Here is a 19,512-nt window from a genome sequence, read left to right as displayed (position 1 = left end):
GTAGTGCAAAACAACCCAGGCCAAATCGCTATCACATTAAGGCTCTCAGCACTCAGAAAATAGGACGTGACACATATACCTCCAGCCAAACATTCACTCCACCCACTCATGAGATCCACTTCCTTCCATGCATGTAGATTTCAGATCTGGTAAATTCATCCCTTATCTCTCTTCCTTTTCCTCACTCTCGTCTCTCGGCATCATCGCTGCTGCTATTCTTGCTGCGTCCCTAAGCCTTATTGCATACACGAATACTGTAACAACAAACGCACGCACAGAGATACAGGCTGCACAATGACCTGTGCAACCACAAATATACACCAGAGTTAACTCAATCCATCTGGATCATTGTGTGTCTGCTTGTGTCAGCACCAGGTGATGTGCAAATTAAAGCTCAGCTTGCAGGGTCGATTAGGTGAAAGTGCCAAGCCACAAGAACCTGCGGAGTAGAGTGCCTATTGTGGGGGAGCTAAGTGTGAGTGAGACATTAGAAATGATGAAGAATCCAGTTTTCTTTAACTGGCGATTTGTTGAAGACCTGAACGTAGCTGCATGAAGCTGCGGATTAAAGTCAAATCAAAGCTACTTTTATGTTGGCTTTGAAAAGACAAAAAAAAGGAAAAAAAAAATCTGTTGCCATGCCAACTGTTGTGGTAACTAGGGAATATTTTTGCTCCTTTGCTGTATTTGCTGTATCTGTCTGAATCATTGCATCTGCATATTATTTTGACAACTCGCATGCACATTATTCATCTGACTTAAAGTTTGAGGTAAAGTTTTAGCAAACTTGGACGGATAAACTGCTTCTTCTATTCTCTTTAATTTCTCTTCCTTCTTTCCTACCTCCCTTCTCTCAATGCAGGAAACAGTGGAATATGCCTTCCTGATCATTTTCACCATAGAGACATTTCTGAAGATTATTGCCTATGGCCTGGTCATGCACCAAAACTCCTACGTCAGAAACGGCTGGAATATGCTGGACTTTGTCATCGTCATAGTGGGGTGAGTTCATGAACAGCACGTAACATGCACGGTATCTAAAAGCACACGCACACACTGTGAGATTATTGCTTATACACACTTAACCTTAAACCATTCTCTGTGTTTACATGCACAGCTGCTTCTCATTCTCATAAGGTCTAGTGGCAAGACGACAATAATGTGGGATACACATATGCATGACAACACACATGCTAATGTTTGTTTTCGACTTTACATTCACTTACATTCATTTGCTGGAGACTCACTCTAACTGGAAACATGACCAGTGGTCACCACTGGTGACCAGTGGGGAAGGCCAATACCAGGCACCTGCTCTCACGTATATACGTACTGTGCATGGCCTTGTTTAATGTGATGTTATCAGCAGACCACCTGGCCCCAGACTTGAAAGCAAACTGATGAGGTGTGAAAACTGAATGTAAATATTGAGAGCCATAAAGGACACACACATAACTGTGTATATAAGCTCACATGTACACACAAAGGTGCATGTACACAGAAATGTGGACACACATACAATGAACACAAACGAACACAAATGACTTTGTCTTTTGCTTTCTCGCTTATTTGTGCTGATCTCTTGCTTTATTTTCCCCTTCGCCGTCTCTCATATTGCACTTTCTCTCCTCTTTCAAACTTCTGCTTCCTTGCCCTTTCTCCTTCGCGTCCCCCTCTCTCACTCCAATTCTCTGTTTCCTCTGCAGGTTGTTCAGTGTGGTTCTGGAGATGATAACCAAAGACGCTGACTCTGGCGGCCAGTCTGGAGGCAAACCTGGGGGGTTTGACGTCAAGGCCCTCCGAGCCTTTCGCGTGCTCCGACCCCTTCGCCTTGTCTCTGGAGTTCCCAGTGAGTTAACACAGGGCTGTTTTTTATTAGTCGTCTAATTGGTTTGATGTTTTGAGGATTTAGGTTGGACTTTTTGTTAGGTCACCAAACTGCAATAAAACTAATACGGTCATAAAGTAGCTGTCAGTCAAACAGCCCAGATAATGGAAACGTCATTATTTTATTATTTAAGATTCAGCTGTTCTGCCCAGTTCCTTTATTGCTCATGTTCCTTCTTCACTGTTTCTGTTTTCAGCATTTGACCTTAGATGAAGTTGCCCTCATGTGTCTGCATTCTTAGAGTTTCCATAGCAACTTATCTTTCACCGGCCGCAAGGAGGAAAGGATGTCTGGGGAAGATGAAGTTGAAATGAGCTGAAATGACATTTTCCTTCCTGTTCTAGGTTAATGTTTGTCACTGTGGGGTGGTCTGTGCAGTTTAATTAAGCCGTGATATTTGGACTTGTTTGTTTGCTGATACCACAGGAGGCAGTTTGCTGCCTTTCATGCCAGTTCAGAGTTCATGAAACTTGGTGAAACCAGCTGATGGCACTATGACAGATAGACTGGAGGAACTGTGTTCCTGTGAATGTGCATCTGTTTGCTTTTTTTGTGCATTTTGTTGTTGTTTTTCTACTCTAGAATTTACACAGACAGTTGCCCAAGTTCCAGCTACCAACATCTGGCTGAGCTTCTACTAGAGAATAGAGAATATCAGTAAATTCATCTGTTAGTCAATCTAAATGAAACAAATGGATTCATTAAATAAAAGGAAAAACAGCCTGTTTTAGAATTGACCAATGTGCAGAAAAATAATCTGGGTGTGATAACTGGCAATTGGCTAACAAATGTTTTCAAATGTCATTTGTTTTGTCTAAAATATGTTGAAAATGCTACTTACATTATTCCTCCCCACAGCTCAAGGTCATTTATTAGTCTAGAGCCCAATATATTTAATATTCGCTTAGTTCATCAATTAAAATAAGGAAATAATTTTTTTTTCTGTGTATGCTTCTGACTTTGGATCATATGTTGATTCCAGGTTTACAGGTGGTTTTAAACTCCATTATTAAAGCCATGGTTCCCCTGCTTCACATTGCTCTGCTCGTCCTCTTTGTCATTATCATCTATGCCATCATCGGCCTGGAACTCTTCATCGGCAAAATGCACGCCACATGTTACGTGACAAAAACAGGTTAGAGGGTTTTGATACTATTGTCTGGTTCGTGCGTATACTGTTCATCTTAGCTTACGAGACTAGGTATAGGATATAATCTCTGACAGTGAATGGACACATGTTGCTCGTATGTGAATGGTGACAAGCTGCTGAAAACAGGACTTAGCAGCAGATGGAGAATTAAACACAGGGATTAAATGACTGTTATCTGGCTATTATGTAAACACGCTTGACCCTTACTCAACCATTGTTTCCACTGTGGTGGAATTAGTCAAGAAACCGATGGACAGTTGTCGGTCATTAATTTAATTTAATAAGTGTGCACACAGTCATATCCTCAGATGGTTGACTGAGAGGAGAAAAGGATCTGAAGGGACGGAGGGACTTTGGAGGAAAATGACAGCAATTTTCATGGAGCGTCACTCTCTCTATCATCCCTCTACTATACCTTTCACCATGTCTCTTCCTTTTTCCCTTTCAGTTTTGATCTGTTTCCTTTTGAATGTCAGGAGAAGCGTTGTAGGCTTAATCTGAGAGGTCAGGACAGAGTGAGATGGAGTCTCCCTTTAATCTTCTCTTGCTTTGTGTCTGTTGAGCTGTCCCTGAGAAAGGCACTTGTTGATTTTAATAATCTGCAGTGCTTACATGAAGGTCCCATGATTTGAGATGATCTAGTAGTGATGGTGTGATCTGGAGCTCTGTATAATTGGTTATACTGATTGCTGATTATTTATATGATTTTATTAATACATCCTGTGATTTCAATTAAAATAGATAACAGACAATAGATATTATACTTAATATGTGAAAGATATTAAAACAAGGGGGGGGGGCATTAGTGTCAGTGGGTTTAATTAAGTTAATAAATAATAGATCCAGCTGTCCGTCTCTATACCCCACAGGTGCCCTCGCAGAAGAAGAGTCCGCACCATGTGCAATATCAGGGCATGGCCGTCACTGCCTGCTCAATGGTACAGTTTGCAGAGAGGGCTGGCAAGGTCCCAACAATGGCATCACCAACTTTGACAACTTTTTGTTTGCCATGCTCACCGTGTTCCAGTGCATCACCATGGAGGGCTGGACAGATGTTCTCTACTGGGTAACCTGCCACTCTGCATCAAAACTACTCTAATGATACTCTAATGAGGCGTCGTATTGGTGCTTTATTAATCAATATACAGTGGGTACGGAAAGTATTCAGACCCCTTTAAATTTTTCACTCTTTGTGTCATTGCAGCCATTTGCCAAAATCAAAAAAGTTCATTTTATTTCTCATTAATGTACACTCAGCACCCCATCTTGACAGAAAAAAACACAAATGTATAAATTTTTGCAAATTTATTAAAAAAGAAAAACTGAAATATCACATGGTCATAAGTATTCAGACCCTGTGCTCAGTATTGAGTAGAAGCACCCTTTTGAGCTAGTACAGCCATGAGTCTTCTTGGGAATGATGCAACAAGTTTTTCACACCTGGATTTGGGGATCCTCTGCCATTCTTCCTTGCAGATCCTCTCCAGTTCTGTCAGGTTGGATGGTGAACGTTGGTGGACAGCCATTTTCAGGTCTCTCCAGAGATGCTCAATTGGGTTTAGGTCAGGGCTCTGGCTGGGCCAGTCAAGAACGGTCACAGAGTTGTTCCGAAGCCACTCCTTTGTTATTTTAGCTGTGTGCTTAGGGTCATTGTCCTGTTGAAAGGTGAACCTTCGGCCCAGTCTGAGGTCCTGAGCACTCTGGAAGAGGTTTTCTTCCAAGATATTTCTGTACTTGGCCACATTCATCTTTCCTTCAATTGCAACCAGTCGTCCTGTCCCTGCAGCTGAAAAACACCCCCACAACATGATGCTCCCACCACCATGTTTCACTGTAGGGATTGTATTGGGCAGGTGATGAGCAGTGCCTGGTTTTCTCCACACATGCCGCTTAGAATTAACACCAAAAAGTTCAATCTTGGTCTCATCAGACCAGAGAATCTTATTTCTCATAGTCTGGGAGTCCTTCATGTGGTTTTTGGCAAACTCTATGCAGGCTTTCATGTGTCTTGCACTGAGGAGAGGCTTCCGTCAGGCCACTCTGCCATAAAGCCCCGACTGGTGGAGGGCTGCAGTGATAGTTGACTTTGTGGAACTTTCTCCCATCTCCCTACTGCATCTCTGGAGCTCAGCCACAGTGATCTTTGGGTTCTTCTTTACTTGTCTCACCAAGGCTCTTCTCCCACGATTGCTCAGTTTGGCTGGACGGCCAGGTCTAGGAAGAGTTCTGGTCGTCCCAAACTTTTTCCATTTGAGGATTATGGAGGCCACTGTGCTCTTAGGAACCTTGAGTGCTGCAGAAATTCTTTTGTAACCTTGGCCAGATCTGTGCCTTGCCACAATTCTGTCTCTGAGCTCCTTGGGCAGTTCCTTCGACCTCATGATTCTCATTTGCTCTGACATGCACTGTGAGCTGTAAGGTCTTATATAGACAGGTGTGTGCCTTTCCTAATCAAGTCCAATCAGTTTAATTAAACACAGCTGGACTCCAATGAAGGAGCAGAACCATCTCAAGGAGGATCAGAAGAAATGGACAGCATGTGAGTTAAATATGAGTGTCACTGCAAAGGGTCTGAATACTTATGACCATGTGATATTTCAGTTTTTCTTTTTTAATAAATTTGCAAAAATTTCTACATTTCTGTTTTTTTCTGTCAAGATGGGGTGCTGAGTGTACATTAATGAGAAATAAAATGAACTTTTTTGATTTTGGCAAATGGCTGCAATGACACAAAGAGCGAAAAATTTAAAGGGGTCTGAATACTTTCCGTACCCACTGTATTTTAAATTTTTTAAAGTTTCATCGTGATAGGACCTTGCAAAAGATGTGTTTGTTCCAGCATATTTGAAACTATGGTGATTCTGGGAAATCTGGACAAAATTGTTAAATGATGCATATTATTGATGAAATAGAGTTTAATAGTCCCTGAGAGGAAATTTAGATATAAATTATGTATCAATAAAATTAGGTTCTATTTAACATTATAGATTTAAACAGCATAGCAGGGCTGCTAAAAAAGAACATTTGAACCTTTCCTTACTTTAGATTATGTGACAGTTGAGACTTTGTCATCTCTGTTGTACCAGCTGGTGTAGGTTCCTTTTAGGTGGAAAATTAGCAATTAAATAGAAGTGCAGTTGTGTGGGTTTCAACTCCTAGTGTCTTATGAGACACTTGAGCATTGTAGTTTATCCACATCACTAATAATATCTTCTGATACTTCCTCTCACTCGTTACTGTCTCTCACATAGGAGACTCTCTGAGCTGCATATGGGTTTTGTACTGCAGAAAGTACAAAAGCATGAAATCTGACACAGACACAACAGTGCACTTTATTATTTACTTTCAATATTTATGTGTAATAAATGTTCACATGCTGCTCAGTTATGCTGATTATTATATTATATAATGTGTATATATAATTACTTCTTATATATATATTTGTGGAGTACAAATAAAATGACACGAGACCTTTTTTCTATCAGGTAATTTTGTGATAGAGCTTTTCATGAGCCTCTATGGGATTACTGGTGTCAAAGACTGAAATATAGAAATAATGAAGTATATACGATATAAAAAAGGAATACGTATACAATTATGAAACACAAACTTAGTTTAATATGTCTTATGCAGGTTCCTCCTCTGCTTTTGTTTCCATGCAGATGAATGATGCAATGGGCTTTGAGCTGCCATGGGTTTACTTTGTTAGTTTGGTCATTTTTGGATCCTTCTTTGTTCTCAACTTGGTTTTGGGTGTGCTGAGTGGGTAAGTGTTGGGTGTGCCTATGTTGTTTTGTGCTAAACTGAACAAATTTGTTACACACACTATGAATCTTTTCAGACTTGTTGGATATGGTTCAATATATTTAAATTTTTCAAACCACATAATTGTCTCTTAACACCGAATGAGATGATGGATCGATCGTTCTGGTGCTTTTCTTCTGATCGTGTACGATCTTTGTCATTACACTCTGCATTGTCCAGAGAGTTTTCCAAAGAGCGAGAGAAGGCAAAGGCTCGGGGAGACTTCCAGAAGTTACGTGAGAAGCAGCAGTTAGAGGAAGACCTAAAAGGCTACCTGGACTGGATCACCCAGGCCGAGGACATCGACCCTGAGAACGAGGAGGAGGGAGATGAGGAGGGCAAGCGTAATAGTGAGTCACTTGCATTCAGTTCATACTGCTCCTCTCTCTTTGCCAAGCCTTGGCATTTTCTGCCTTTAGAATCATGTTACACACGTCTTTGTCCCAGCAATAGTGGAAGAAGAACAAATGTCACCTTAGAAATGTACACTCAACAATAAAATATGTCATTTTTTCTGAGTTCTTACATATTTTCTGTATTCCTGCTGCCGTGAAATAGATCAGGAATAGAACTATATGGCTGTAAATGTTGCACGCATACCAATTCATGTATTGCACATGTAGATGCTCACGATTTATAGAGAACAGTGCAGGCATGAGCTCTGCTCAGGTTGTTTCTAGGAATTTGCTATCCAATAACAGTTAGAGGGTACTCCAGTTCAATATATTACTGCCGCTCTGGTTTGCTTTGTTTCCAGGCTTAGTCCTACAGGGTTTCTTAAAAACTCTGGGGTGGTGCAACAGTTCTGTGAAATAAGACTTTGAAAACTGTGCAATGGTGGTGAATTCAGATGCTGCACTAAGAAAGTGGGCGACAGCAGTGCTTATCATTTTTTGCTTTCTTTCGTCCCCATGGCCTTGTCTTTGGCCTGGTCACCATGACAACAGATGGGTAAATGTGGATGTTTGGCTGTGTGTGTATGTACGAGAGAGAAAATGAGGCTCACTCTGACCTGGACCAGGCTTATTGTGGGAACAGGACGAGATGGTCAGTAGTACAGAATTCTCCATACGTACATTTCTGATTAGTCATTTGACGGGTACAGCAAATAAGCTGCCTCAGACTGTTTGTGTTGACGGTGGAAGTGAGCCTTGACATGGATTAAGCCTGTCTGTGGGTGGTTCTTTTAAGCATCTTAAGAGTGTAAAAGAAAATCAAACCCTTCTGAATTTCTATCTTCATTGTGTACACACACACACACACACACACACACACACTCCTATATTGTATATCCTTATGGCAACTTGTGTCCTTTAAAGCGATCCTGAAAATGTTAAACTCCTACTCATTGTTGTTAATCTGGTTTATGTATATTTATAACTGAAGCTCTGTGAGGATTTCCATTTCAAATCATTTTTTTATTCTGTATTTAATGTCACCTTTTCATCCTCATCTTCAGTTTGACTCGTTTCACTAATAGCAGCAGTTGTTGCAGCCTGTTTCCTCCTCGTCAGCTCAGATTTTGTTGTAGAATAACAAACATATACAATGTGTTGTGGGAATGTGGGACATCTGGTGTATTGTGGTTTTGTGGTAGGTTCTGGGTGGTATGATCATCAGTTTAGGTGGAGGTAACTGGTGTGTGCTGCCTTGCTGTGGAGTCTATATGGGCCTACAGTCCCTCACTTTGTGTCTGCATGATGCTGAGAGTTGCTGTTATAGACACAGACTCTTTATATGTGTCAGGCATCATAACCTGTGTCCTAAGTGCCATTTTTACTCTCATCTGATCTGAAGGTGTCCTGTACTTGACACCTGCACCAGCATTGGTTTGGTGTCATGGCATGTTTTTGTCATATTTCATTTAGAATTCAGATACTGGGCTTGTGTTCATCGCTTCATTGCTGCAAACTGCCCTGGTGTGGTGGCTTTTCTGAGTAACGTTACCCTCTGTGTTAATCTCACACAGCGGTCGTGATCTCGGCACTTGAGACGTGATGCTTGTTATGACGCCGGATGTGAAAACAATGCATACTAGTAAGATTGTCCCTCTTCATTCTGTTTAGTCAGTCTTTGACAGTGTTCAGTCTGCCTCTGTGGTAAACTAAACCACGGCTCCTCCTGGTGGAGAGGTAAAGGATTGCATCAGGGCTCATGAGTGTTAATGAAGCAGCACTTGATGAGATGAGACTGGGGACCTGCCAGGGATCTGCACCAGATCAGCTCAGGCTCAGGCCCCATCACAGACCAGGGAACAGTTAACATGCCAGTGTCTGTACACAATAATTAGGAGTCTCATGCAGAGTTGTTTTTTGCACAATAATGTGAACATGGCATAACTATTCAGCATATGATAGTGTTACGTGTTAAAGGAAATAGATATTTTAAAGTTTTGTTTAAGTAATGAATTAAGCGTCACTGATAGAATCCAGTTTGGATGTGTGTGTTGAAACCCATTTGCAGAATGTGTCCTGTGTGCCTTGTTGCTGTTGATATTGTGTGTGCATAAGTCTGATGTTTGATGGCAGCCTCGCCTCTATTCTTATCAGTGCTACCGTGCCTTAAAACCACTGACAGTGTGTTCGCTTTTACTTCTGCTGTCCCTGTTGTAGACAACACACTAATGTTCTTTCCTTGATTCCTGCAGTGTCTGTGTGCCTTGTGTGAAAAATATGTAGATTGCTGCTAACAATAGTTTTTCTTCCCCTTCTTCCTCCGTTTGTGAATTTCTATCTTCTTCTCTTGTCACAGTCTCTTTTCTATCTTCTGTTTTCTTACTGAAGTCTTTTTTATTGCTAATCCTTCCCAAACTAATATTGTATCATATAGTTACTCTGTCCAGAAATCATGAACTTAAAAATTCATAAATTAAAAAAAATAATAATGAAGTAAAGTGGATAATTTTTGCAGATCTGGTGCAATGACTGCATAATGTGTATAAATGCTAATTATCTTTGCTGTTAGCTTTTATTTTCATGCCAGCATTTGATTTTAAAGATATGTTCCCGATCCCTTTTTCCTAACTCTTAACTAGCCTTTTATGTACAAATTATTCTGAATGCATGAAAGTTTGTTCCTTTCCTGTAATATCTCAGCCTTAGCACTTTCTAAGTGCCAGTTGCCTTCGTGCTAGAAGAAAATATAATGGATAAATTCAATGTAGTAGGATAAGACAGCCCATGTTTAGATTCTGCAGCCCGTCTGCTGAGGAAAGCGGATAGTAGCTTTTCTGGACATGGTAGCTGTGTCACTAGTTTGTATTGCAGCTGTCTCTTGTCGTACATGCCTCTCTCTCCTGTTCTGCTGTGTATTGACCCACTGCTTCCTCTGCTGTCTGGCTGTGTGAACTGCATGTTGGTAACCCCAAGGGGTCACGCTGGCTGACCTTACTGAGAAGAAGAAAGGAAAGTTTGGCTGGTTCACCCAGTCCACAGAGACACAGGGTAAATGTGTGTGTGTGCGTGTGTGTGTGTGAGAATGCCGGGGAGCGTATGGTGTCTTGTGCACGTTCATTAAGTCAGTTCATCTTTATCCTTCAGGGTGTCGCTGCTTTGCTTATGCTTTTGTTTGTGCTGTGTGTGTCTGCCTGCCCCTTATTGATTCAACCTGACCATTATCATGAGCAAATTCATTCCCTTGCATTGCATTTTTTTTTTTACTGGCACGATCTAAACACTGACACTAATTAATCAACACTTTGTGTGGTAGAACAGATGAATGGAAAATTAAAAAAAAAAAATCCCCTTTAGTCCAGCGTCACCATGGAGGAGGACGGTAAGTGTTTAGATCACATATAGCAACTTCTACATGTTTGAAACCACAGTGCAAACGTTTATTCAGTGTAAAAAACACACCAGGTTAACAAACAGTAACAAGATAGATTTAAAGCTATGGTCAGTATGACGACATGTGAATGCACACTACTATTGCTATATATAGGAATATAACAGTAGGTCATGAATGAATAAGGATTTTTACTGTCCCAAAGCTTTAAATAAATCTGTTGCCACAGGTTTTGATTGATACGATGAAAAGTTTTAGACTGGCAAATAAACTTTTTGAGCAACAAAGTTTATTTTTCTCATGTCTATTTTAGCACTTCAGTTATTACATCTTGACGTAGCTCGTAATGCATAAAAATACATTTTGCTTAAATGAATGTTTTCTGTTAATACCATGGGTTTATTATAAAGTAGTAAATGGATTTTCTCTCTCATCCAATCATTTCCAATCAATCCTTTCATTTGCCACCTAAGGAAATATTTAATGCATGTAGAGTAAATATGATTTCCAATATACTGTGTAACCTGTATAAGTAATACTAACAGACCTGGACCAAATAGTTTTGGTCCATATATTTGAGCCAGACATTTACAATCTTTAAAAGATTTGATGATCACCAGATCTGTTACCAGTTGTCTCTACTTTGAGTTATCATCTTTGTACTCTGGTAGTGTTTTAGTCAGAATAATGCAAAGTTAAAAATGTAAATCATAATCCAAAATATTGTCCAATTTGACTCAGGTCTGGCAGCATGTACTCACTGTGGCTTGAACCTTTGCAGTGTCCATCAAACAGCTGGTTTCTACAAGATCCAGGGGATGAAATTGGATAATATCACTTAAATAGAGCTTAAATATTCCCTATTGTCAAGCTTTGAAAAGACATTTTCCATTTGACACCTGCATTTTTCACATTCTCAGTTTTTTGTTTTGTGTTCTGGTGGTTTGGCATGGCCTTTAAACCTTTAAACCAAGTGAAGTGTGAAAGGAAAGATAATATTTTAGCTCGTGTACATGCAAAAAAAGAAAAACTGGATATGCCCTATTTCAATCGACATGTATTCTGTATTTAAAGCTTACATCGGTGGCAGCGTGTTTTTGAACATACTGATAAAACATTTGACTTTATGACCAAGCCAAACCACAACACATTGGTGTCAATAGGAAAATGTGTCATAATGTCACTTTTATATGTGAAGCCTGTTTCCTTCACTACAGTTTGTCCTAAACGTCTTTGTTAATTAACATTACTGACATTTGTGTATTTGTGTGTGTGTGATACCACAGCGAGCATGCCCACTAGTGAGACAGAGTCTGTGAACACAGAGACTCACAGTGGAGAGGAAGACAAGTCACGCTGCTGTGGGCCACTGTGGTGAGTGTGACATGTTACACACAGCTTTTTAGAAAACACTTCATTGACCAGTCGAATGACACCATGGTTGTTGCTAAACACTTGCACAGCTGCAGATTTTGTTGCCCTTTATTAAAAGTTACTTCATGTTTTATTCTCCTCAGTCAGAAAATTACTAAATCAAAGTGCAGGTTAGTATCATATCACTTGATATGACTCTGCATGGTGGATGTGTTCCTCATTCATTTATTTTGTTCGATTCATTTTGCATGATTTTTTAATTCAAATTGCTCAGATCCCTAATATTTCCATCTATGTCCATTTAAAATTTTAATTGATCCGCTGTCATGTTTTCTTTCTGATTATCTTTATCCTGACCTCGCCACAGATTCATCATTGGTTTTTTTTCTCCCTTTACGTCCAAATCCTCCCACTCGTCTTTCTTGTTTTTGTATATTTGAGTCATAGTGATGTTGTGCTGTCATTTTATTTCTTCACATTTTAAATTGCGTATGAGAGAAATAAAAGTTTAAAGCCAAACACATTATTTTTTATTTCCAAAGTTTTGATGTAACTTATTTCATCTTCTCTTGGAACCAAACTCTTCTCTATGTGTCTCCCGACCATTGATCTTCATGTGGAACAATCAGTCGTCAGTGGCGGCGGTGGAACCGATTTTGCCGTCGGAAGTGTCGTGCAGCTGTAAAATCAGTGACGTTTTATTGGCTGGTCATCATCTTGGTTTTCCTCAACACTCTCACCATCGCGTCTGAGCATTATAACCAGCCAGACTGGCTCACTGAAGTACAGGGTAATTAGTTTTCTCTGTTTTATTCTGTCTTTTTGTAAAATATCTATTTATGTCAGTTTCCTTGACTCTGATAAATCTATAAACAGATTTTCTCTGGTCCTCTCCAGATGTAGCCAACAAAGTCCTCTTGGCGATGTTCACCTTGGAGATGGTAGTGAAGATGTACAGTTTGGGGTTGCAGGCCTACTTCGTTTCTCTTTTTAACCGCTTTGACTGTTTCGTGGTGTGTGGAGGCATCATAGAGACCATCCTGGTGGAGCTGGCCATCATGTCTCCTTTGGGCATCTCTGTTTTCCGCTGTGTACGGCTCCTTAGGATCTTCAAGGTCACACGGTGCGCAACAGAAAGTTGTGTGTGTGTGAGCATAAATGTTTCAGGCCTTAATCTTTTCTTCATTCAACAATGTATTACATTAATCTTTGTAGACCATAGAGTTTAGAAATAAATATTAGCCTCCAGGTTTTATTTCCTATTAAAAAGAGACATTTAAATTTCTTCAGGAAAAGAAAGAAGGTTAAACATACTGTATGTAAGTTTGCAGTGTGTAGTAGCTTTGACAGAATGAACATCAATGAATTATCAGGTCAGACAAAAGTTTCTGATGTGTTATCTCCAAAATGAGTTTGTAAAGTCAGTAGCCAGTTCTTTTTATCTTTCTTCTTACTGGCTATTTTTTTCTTCTCCAGTCACTGGGCATCTCTCAGTAACCTGGTGGCCTCGCTGCTCAACTCCATGAAGTCTATCGCTTCCCTGTTGCTGCTGCTCTTCCTCTTCATCATCATTTTCTCCCTGCTCGGGATGCAGCTCTTTGGGGGCAAGTTCAACTTTGATGAGACTGTGACCAAAAGGAGCACGTTTGATAACTTCCCCCAGGCCTTGCTCACTGTGTTTCAGGTGAGGGTTCATTCAGAACATCTGGAGACGATTTGCAGGAACTGTAACTTTCAAAGTGTCTGGAGTAACACGCAAAGCAAGTCTGAATGAGAGAAGACAGAATTCCATGATAGAGCTGGCTTCCATCCCAGTCCCAGAATAAATGATTCAACTGGTGATGTTATCACACTTTTATTGCAGATCTTGACAGGAGAAGACTGGAACACCGTCATGTATGATGGTATCATGGCGTATGGTGGTCCGGCGTCCTCTGGGATGGTGGTCTGCATTTACTTCATCATCCTCTTCATCTGTGGAAACTGTATCCTACTAACACACACACACACACACACGCTCACACACCTAATGTGTGTGCGACCCTTAAAGAAACGCACAAATAAAAATCCACATCCTCATGAAAAAGACGTATTTTGATATTGAACTCATTTTTGCTGCCCCATATTCCCAAAGCCCCGCTGTGTTTTTAGTGATGAGATTTCATCATGTTGTTCTGCGTTTTCTCCTTAAATCACATGAGCAGACATCTTGCTAAACGTCTTCTTGGCCATTGCTGTTGACAACCTGGCCGACGCAGAGAGCCTTAACACCGCACAGAAAGAGGAGGAAGAGGCCAAGAAGAGGAGGAACAGTGCTAAGTACAGCTGTGGACAGATATTTAAGATATTTCACATCTTATTTTTATTGAAGTGGACATTTATCTGGACGTTTATCACAGAGATTTTCTATTGGCAAAGAAGAAAAAGAGTTTCTGTCTTGTTCATTTCCAAACAGGGATTCAAGCACAACTAGAGAGAAAAGAGCTGAAATAACAGAAACCACCAGGGATGGAGAAGTCAAGGTAAAGGCAGAGATTAGCTCTAGTTTTCTTCATACGTCATACGTCATAGTTTTCATCTCAACAACCGTGCATTGCTAGAAGGCTAAACCTGAATGTTATGTGCAGATTCCAGCCGAGGGCTTGTTAGAGGAAAACAAACAGTTGTATCCTTCCATCGACTCTCCAGGTAAAGTGAGCACAGAGTCTAGACAGGTAGCAAACTACAAATGCAACAGGAGTTTGGTCTTAATGTTAAAACATTTCAAATAACTGTGTTCCCTAGCGGGTGATGACTATTATGATAATGAGGACCCAGAAGTCCCCCCTGGACCCCGCCCCCAGAGGCTGTCTGAACTCACCATCAAAGAAAAGACTCCGCCCATCCCAGAGGGCAGCGCCTTCTTCATCTTTAGCAGCACTAACCCGTGAGTCTCGTCAATATCGTGCAAATGCACACACACACACATTCACTGTGCACACGCTCATACTCTTTGTCTGTCCCCTGTCTGTCGTTTTATTTCTCTCTCTGTAGGTTTCGTGTGTTCTGCCATAAGCTGATCAACCATCAGATCTTTACCAATCTCATCCTGGTCTTCATCATGCTCAGCTCTGTCTCCCTGGCTGCTGAGGACCCTATACGCAACTTCTCTGCACGCAATATTGTATGTAAACAACCAGCAGCACTGAAGTCTTTAACTGTTCTTAAGGGCCACCTTTCACGTTTAGGGCCCTGGTCATATTTCCAAACCAATATTGTGACCAATATTCTTGCTCTCCTGCTTACCAGGTTATATCACTGCCATGTAGAACCACATAGGAAAACTGTTTTTACTACAGCTAGTAAACCCACTGTTTGTTTGTTTTTGTTTCATTATTGTAATGTTTGATTATGACGCATGTTTGATATCTACAAACTAAAATAAGCTGCACTATGCAATTTCATTAATTCACATAAGGAATTCATCAGTCACAAATGGTTTAATGTCATGACATTAAATTCCATCACCACAGACATAGCACTGGCTTTAGCCACACTCAGCTGCTTGTGGTTATTCACTGCATGGCTTGGTACAGAATGGCATTTGGGTTAGTCTAGCTTTCTGTGGAATCCATTTTGCTGTAGAAAACTTTAAATCCCACACTTCAGGCAGAGAAGACCTGCCCCTCTTGTTAATTTGACTAATAATGCTACTTCTCTGCCGTCTCAGTTTGCAGCTGCAGGATCAGTGTGTGACTCAGTGACAAGTTTTTACATTTAGACATTGCCTAATGCAGCTTTGATATAATAATGACTAATGTGTGTTTGACTCTCATTGTATCCACAGCTACAAGTAGATCAATCATCGTGCTGTTATTCTGAAATGACTCAAACTTGTGCATTGCCTCTTGCAGATACTTGGTTATTTTGACTATGCTTTCACCGCAATCTTTACTGTTGAGATCCTGTTGAAGGTAAATGTCCTTTGCGTGATGTGTTGTGCTGTTCTGGGTAGAGCTTCAGTAACCCTGGGTGCTTATGTCACTCTGATTGCCTCCTCAGATCCTAGGCTATGCAGACTATGTCTTCACTAGTATGTTTACATTTGAGATCCTTATTAAGGTAAACAATAAAAACTGCCTCGCTGCCTCAGCAACAAACCACCACTTCCAAGCTTGCTGCACACGCCCTCCCTCCCTCCATTTTTGTTTCTATAATTTTTGCTCAGAACGGCTGCCTGATTGTCATGTTGTCATGGTCAGTCACTTTTCTGTCACTTTCCCTCTTCATCATCGACCAGTTTATGGACTAGTGGCTCTCCAGAGTACAACTACAGTTCCCAGCATTGCAATTAATTTTTGTAACCTCATGAATATTTAAACCATAAACTCGATTGGCTGTATGGCTCCTGTGGTACTTTCAAACCTTTCGCCAAATCAAATATTTTTGAAACTGTTAGATTTCCCTACAACTAACATTTGTTGATTCTTTATTAGAAAGATGTTGAAATATTCTGGACTGTGGAGAGATGAACTTGAAATAACATCAAGCTTTAGATCCCATGCCTAGTTGCAAACTCTACACAAAGATGTGCCCTCTTCCTTATTGTTTCCATGTTTTGTTTTTTTGTTGTATTTTTATTATTTTTGTTTGTTCTTCTTTTGGCTAATGCACCTTCAATGAATGTTCTTGTAGAAATCCATAAAATCAGGACCAAACTACTCGTTTTTAACTTGCTGACTTCTGACTTCCTCATTTGCTTGTTGCATTCTTGCACCAAGTAAATCATATATAAAACATGATTATAGGCTCCGTTTTGATCGAAAGTGTTTATAGTACAGGAGTTGGTTTAATCTCCAATCAAAATAAGTGTAATGGCAGTTGAATATTGTTCCCTATGTTTGTTTATAATTATTGTTTATATTATGTGTAAGTATTTGTACTGCATTACTGCACAATTCTTTTCATTAATAAGTTTGTTTGTTTTTTTAAATCACTTTAAATGTTTTGTTGTTGTGAGTCTTACCTGGTCGCGTCGACATTTTTAAAAAAATATCGATCCTTGTGTTTGAAATGTCAAATTAATGTTAATATACGGAGATACACATGAAGAAAATCTCAAATTTAGCACAACCCTTTTTGCAATGTGCTTACTGTATAAAAATGACTACTGTAATACTGAGTCTGTTTGTGTGTGTGAAGGTAGATCTTCTGTATTCTTTGATTTTTGTCTCTTCTTTGCTCAGATGACAGCGTTTGGAGCGTTCCTCCATAAAGGGGCATTCTGTAGAAACTACTTCAACCTATTAGACTTGCTGGTCGTTGGTGTGTCTCTGGTGTCCTTTGGTATTCAGTACGTATCAATCACCAAATGAGTCCACATGTTTTTGCTCTAATATATAAACATTTAGCAAGTGGCAGGTATTAGGATTTAGGATTTAATATTTTAATTACTCTGACAACATACATGAGTTATTGCTGAGTTGAAACCACTGCTGTGTCCTACACAGGTCGTCTGCTATCTCAGTGGTGAAGATTCTCCGTGTTTTGAGAGTTCTTCGTCCACTCAGGGCCATCAACAGAGCCAAGGGGCTCAAGGTCAGAATTACAATAGTAGAACATGGTGCAATGTGTTTGTAACTGTCTAGTTCTCCAATATACACGTGCATGGTTGGACCTTTGCTTGTTATGAGGTGCTGTATGTTCCTGCTAACATTAAATACCTGTGTGTCCTTTGCAGCACGTGGTCCAGTGTGTGTTTGTGGCCATCAGAACCATCGGCAACATCATGATCGTCACCACCCTCCTGCAGTTCATGTTCGCTTGTATTGGAGTGCAGCTCTTCAAGGTGAGTAACTGGAAAGAGACAAAAGGAAATTGTACAACCAGCAATAGTGAAGACGAAGTAATGAAGCTCTGACATTCTCTGTTGTTTTTGAACAAAGGGGAAATTTTATCGATGCACTGATGATGCAAAGTCCAGCCCAGAGGAGTGCAAGTAAGTTTGTCCTGTTTCCCAGCTTTGGTCATTTGCCTGAATGTTTCCTTGTGTGTGTGAATAAGGTTTACATTTCATCATTACATCACAGAGGTACATACATTCTCTACAACAACGGGGACGCGGCTCTGCCCATGGTGAAGGAAAGGATCTGGTACAACAGTGACTTCAACTTTGACAACGTCCTCATGGCCATGATGGCTCTCTTTACCGTGTCCACCTTTGAAGGGTGGCCCACGTACGTACCGCTCTGCTCTTTGAGGTAGAATTTGGACTTGGTGATCATTGAGGAGAATAAGAGCAAGACTCTGCATTTATTTAATTAATCACTTTTGTTTCTGTCTGAATGAAAATCATTTTCATTCATCATTTTCAAAAAGCAAAAGGAAAGAGATGTAGCCTTCTCTCTTTAAGTCTACAACAGCTTTAATTAGACTATTTTGTTTGCATGAAAATGTACCAGAGCATGTATTTGACTGTGTAAGGCATAAAGTAATGTCTATTATTATTATTAAAGAAACAAAACCTTGTTATGAGTGATTACTGTTCATCATCTCTGTTTTGTTTGTCCTGGCAGTTTGTTGTACAAGGCCATCGACTCCAACAAAGAGAACATGGGTCCCATCTACAACTATCGAATCGAGATCTCCATCTTCTTCATAATCTACATCATCATCATCGCCTTCTTCATGATGAACATTTTTGTTGGTTTCGTTATTGTCACCTTCCAGGAGCAGGGAGAGAAAGAGTACAAGAACTGCGAGCTGGACAAGAACCAGGTGGGAAGGTGTAATGTGCGTTTGTGTGTGTTTGTGTATAATGTTTGGGTTCTTATATATTGTTGTGGCAAAAACTGTTGGATGAGCAATAAAGAGAGTCCAGACAGATTGTCTTCTCTGAATAGAAAGGAGCAAACCAGAATAGAACAATCGATCAGAGTCTTCCCCAGTTGCTCCCCAGTTGTTCCCCAGTTGTTCCCCAGTTGTTCCCCAGTTGTTCCCCAGTTGTTCCCCAGTTGTTCCCCAGTTGCTCTCCAGTTGTTCCCCAGTTGTTCCCCAGTTGCTCCCCAGTTGTTCCCCAGTTGTTCCCCAGTTGTTCCCCAGTTGCTCTCCAGTTGTTCCCCAGTTGTTCCCCAGTTGTTCCCCAGTTGTTCAGCTCCTATCAGGCTGAGGCCTCTACTTATACAGACATGCAAAGTAAATGCAAATAATCATTGACATAATGAGATAATTTAGTCTGTACTTCCCTATTGTTCTTCAAAGTCCTTCCCTAATAAGGCTGTGTTCTAAAACTCTATATTCTAAAACTCTATATTCTCATTGGACGGTTGACCCTCCATCCTGGACCTGCTCTGTTATACTGGTCCCTTCCTCACACCTGGTGTCCTAAGGAACCTTTCTCCCAGATACTCTTCACCAACATCCTGAGAACACTGTGTCCCTTAGTGTCTATAGACTAAAGACTATACTGGGTCAGGAAGAACATAAACATCAGATATGATTATGACAAACACATGAGTCTTAGTGAATCAACCTG

At 40.4% G+C, this 19,512-nt stretch overlaps 1 protein-coding gene across 1 annotated transcript in view; it reads left to right on the top strand.

Annotated features, from left to right (window-relative positions):
- cacna1db (calcium channel, voltage-dependent, L type, alpha 1D subunit, b) overlaps positions 1–19,512 on the top strand; it is a 57,851-nt gene that overhangs the window by 24,191 nt on the left and 14,148 nt on the right. Inside the window, exons 4-29 of the mRNA XM_026333643.1 lie at positions 863–1,002; positions 1,707–1,849; positions 2,871–3,023; positions 3,908–4,104; positions 6,701–6,804; positions 7,023–7,192; positions 10,211–10,285; positions 11,912–11,999; positions 12,143–12,169; positions 12,629–12,789; positions 12,897–13,122; positions 13,476–13,683; positions 13,864–13,984; positions 14,204–14,318; positions 14,455–14,521; positions 14,627–14,687; positions 14,784–14,925; positions 15,033–15,162; positions 15,893–15,952; positions 16,041–16,100; positions 17,225–17,331; positions 17,489–17,576; positions 17,719–17,826; positions 17,924–17,976; positions 18,068–18,214; positions 18,554–18,755. Coding sequence (XP_026189428.1) covers positions 863–1,002; positions 1,707–1,849; positions 2,871–3,023; positions 3,908–4,104; positions 6,701–6,804; positions 7,023–7,192; positions 10,211–10,285; positions 11,912–11,999; positions 12,143–12,169; positions 12,629–12,789; positions 12,897–13,122; positions 13,476–13,683; positions 13,864–13,984; positions 14,204–14,318; positions 14,455–14,521; positions 14,627–14,687; positions 14,784–14,925; positions 15,033–15,162; positions 15,893–15,952; positions 16,041–16,100; positions 17,225–17,331; positions 17,489–17,576; positions 17,719–17,826; positions 17,924–17,976; positions 18,068–18,214; positions 18,554–18,755 — 3,153 coding nt within the window. The remainder of the gene's footprint in view (positions 1–862; positions 1,003–1,706; positions 1,850–2,870; positions 3,024–3,907; positions 4,105–6,700; positions 6,805–7,022; positions 7,193–10,210; positions 10,286–11,911; positions 12,000–12,142; positions 12,170–12,628; positions 12,790–12,896; positions 13,123–13,475; positions 13,684–13,863; positions 13,985–14,203; positions 14,319–14,454; positions 14,522–14,626; positions 14,688–14,783; positions 14,926–15,032; positions 15,163–15,892; positions 15,953–16,040; positions 16,101–17,224; positions 17,332–17,488; positions 17,577–17,718; positions 17,827–17,923; positions 17,977–18,067; positions 18,215–18,553; positions 18,756–19,512) is intronic.

This window comes from Mastacembelus armatus, chromosome 7, assembly GCF_900324485.2.
Source record: "Mastacembelus armatus chromosome 7, fMasArm1.2, whole genome shotgun sequence".
In the NCBI taxonomy this organism is placed as follows: domain Eukaryota; kingdom Metazoa; phylum Chordata; class Actinopteri; order Synbranchiformes; family Mastacembelidae; genus Mastacembelus; species Mastacembelus armatus.
This window is presented reverse-complemented; position numbering and strand designations above follow the sequence as displayed.